The 2,577-nt window shown below is 42.3% G+C and overlaps 1 protein-coding gene across 1 annotated transcript; it reads right to left on the bottom strand.

Moving 5' to 3' along the window:
- Positions 1 to 221: 221 nt before the first annotated feature.
- On the bottom strand, positions 222 to 2,355 carry Pmar_PMAR019258 (Tubulin--tyrosine ligase, putative; the record flags this gene model as incomplete). The annotated part of the gene is made up of 5 exons (XM_002772632.1): positions 222 to 339; positions 387 to 485; positions 891 to 1,000; positions 1,600 to 1,712; positions 2,218 to 2,355. Coding segments are annotated over 5 exons (578 nt in total), but the record flags the coding sequence as incomplete, so codon positions are not given.
- Between the last annotated feature and the right edge of the window lie 222 nt (positions 2,356 to 2,577).

Here is a 2,577-nt window from a genome sequence, read left to right as displayed (position 1 = left end):
AGACTGTGTTCCTAGTATCTGTGTGGGAAATTCAAAACGAGTTCCCTCCAGGAACATTATAGGTTCCTGGGTTAGATTGACAATCATCAAACACACACATAGCGGCTCACCGACTGATCGTGGACAAGTGATACGTGGCTTCTCGCATTCTGAAGGATCCGATAAAGGGAAAGCAGGGGCATGCACCTGACAGGTAGTTGTGCATGCGTGCAATTCCATACCATAACTTGGCGAATTCACATCAGGATGGTAGACAACGTCCACAAGGTCTTCAATCAGCGGCCTTTTCACAGCCTCATCAACAGAACAATCAACTTGGAGTGCTGGTGAGCAGTTCACCTGAGCAGCGTCACTGCGCCACGAAATTCCTCGCATTCGTTTCCGACTTCTATTAGCCATGGGCGCATCGTTTCATCAACAACCACGTCGAAGCCGAAAAGTTCAAAGTAATTCTGCCGACCAGAATTGCAAGGCACCGTCGGGATCTGTAATAACACAAATGCTACTGACCATTTAGTTCTGAGAAATAACGTTACCCAAGGTTTGATAACAATGGAGAAAATGATGTTCCTAATGTGATGGCATTTACACTTTGAGAAAACCAGTGTGGGAAAATGTGCACATGGTAGACCACATATGTTGGTGACAATATGGAATTTCTGATGAAATTTTGCGAAATTCTTGTTGGTTTCTGTACATTTCTACCCTAGTTTGCATATGGACTCCTATATTGAGTGAGGAAACTCCTAGGGTCAGCTGAGGAAAGCGAACATATATTAAAACACTGATTGAAGAATGCGTTCCTAGCCTTGTGGAAAATGGTAAATGACTTTCTCCGACAAGCATTATAGTTGTTTGGATGATTTCCTGCTCCGACTTACCAAATTCACTAGTGTTGCATTCACAAGATTGATTATCTTGCACCACATAAACTTATCATCCACTTTGTTACAACGGAAATGTGCTTCTAGTTGCTTGAACTCCCATTTACACCCCGGGCCTGTCAAACGCCGAGAATTCGGAAGCCATGCATCTACTTTCAAACGACTTCAATACTCGATCAATACTCTTGAGATTCTTCCAATTCCAGCATCAACAGTATATGACAACTACTTCATGTATTCTCATTATTAATGAGCCACGAATGCTAATCTCCGTCAAAACCTTCTCAAGAAGTATCCCTGTGTCAAGTCGATGAGCGATAGAATAATAACGCCATACGAGAAGTCGATATACTATAATGAAGTTTCACCCGTAATGTTAAAAGCACATTTCTCATCGCGAGAAACGCATGTGAGCAGTGAATTTCCATACCACTCCTTGTTCCGAAGAGGTGATAATTATGGTATTCTTGATTTAAATCTAGTCAACACCGAGTGCGCCTCCGTTCATCATTTGAATTGTGTTCGATGAATACGAACTTTAGTTCTCGAATACTTCATGAATTTCTTCACGAATTTGAACTGTCATTCTGCGGGAAACTCTTTCCCTCCCACAGAAATCAGATTTCATTTGCTAAACCTGAAATTGTACGGCATCATGTGATTCACGATGCTGCAATAACAACAGCTCTCGATTTATACCAGCCCCTCAGGCTACCTATTTCGTGTTTATCAGTCGCAAGCGTTGGTGATAATTTATTTATCGAGCTGTTGGTGAGATGCGAGAACTTGTCCGATAATGTGGCAAGGTCATACCGGCTCGTCCCAAACCTGGAACATAGACCCTGCACGCATGTACATGTTCATATTATATTACAGCGGTTCAGTTTCTATATCCGAGCCGTTGAATAATTGCTGTTCTCAACAATTGTAGAAAACATTTCCGGCGTTATCGCGAGTAAAAACGTTCGTGGCGTATCAATGGAGTCTCATGCGTTTTACGTGGAGTGGCGTAATATCCTGTTAAAAATGCGATATTCGCGGTGATATGCAGTAGTCGTGAGATATGTTTCTCATTAGTGTTTTCCATATCACTAGGGTAAAACTCCAATGGGAATACAGAGTAGGAACCGCCAAAAATGATCACCTACGCACATCCCACGTTTGCGACGACAGTGTTGGATTTATAGATATCCCCTTTCCTCAGCTGAGGCCAGGAGTTTCCTCATTAATTTTACATACGAATTCGAATAGAACTGTACAGAAACCACTAAGAATTTCCCAAATTTTCCCCCAAATTTTCACAAAATCACCAACACTGCTACTATTGACTCACCTCACTAGACCATCACAGTAGATGTAAACCTTCAGTGGGTGCACACTGACCACCAATACATACACTCGAAAGTCACACTTGAAACCTCCGATGAGTAGCGGCCTCTCGATGTACCTTGCGCACGCGTGCAGATTGTCACTCGACGACTCCTTCAACAATGCATGTCAATTGGATATCTACAATGCTAAGAATGAAATTATTTTTCGAGATTGATAATAATCGATCTGAAACTTCGCAGATACAATGGAGTTTCGCCCTAGTGATATGAGAAAAACACTAGGGAAAAACATATTCCGCATTTCACTTCACGGGAAAACGCATGTGAGCCGAGAATAACGCGTTAAACACGTGATGCGTGCT

This window comes from Perkinsus marinus, assembly GCF_000006405.1.
Source record: "Perkinsus marinus ATCC 50983 genomic scaffold scf_1104296960646, whole genome shotgun sequence".
NCBI classification, from domain to species: domain Eukaryota; phylum Perkinsozoa; order Perkinsida; family Perkinsidae; genus Perkinsus; species Perkinsus marinus.
Note: the sequence above shows the minus strand (reverse complement) of the source record. Positions and strands in the feature narration are given on the sequence as shown.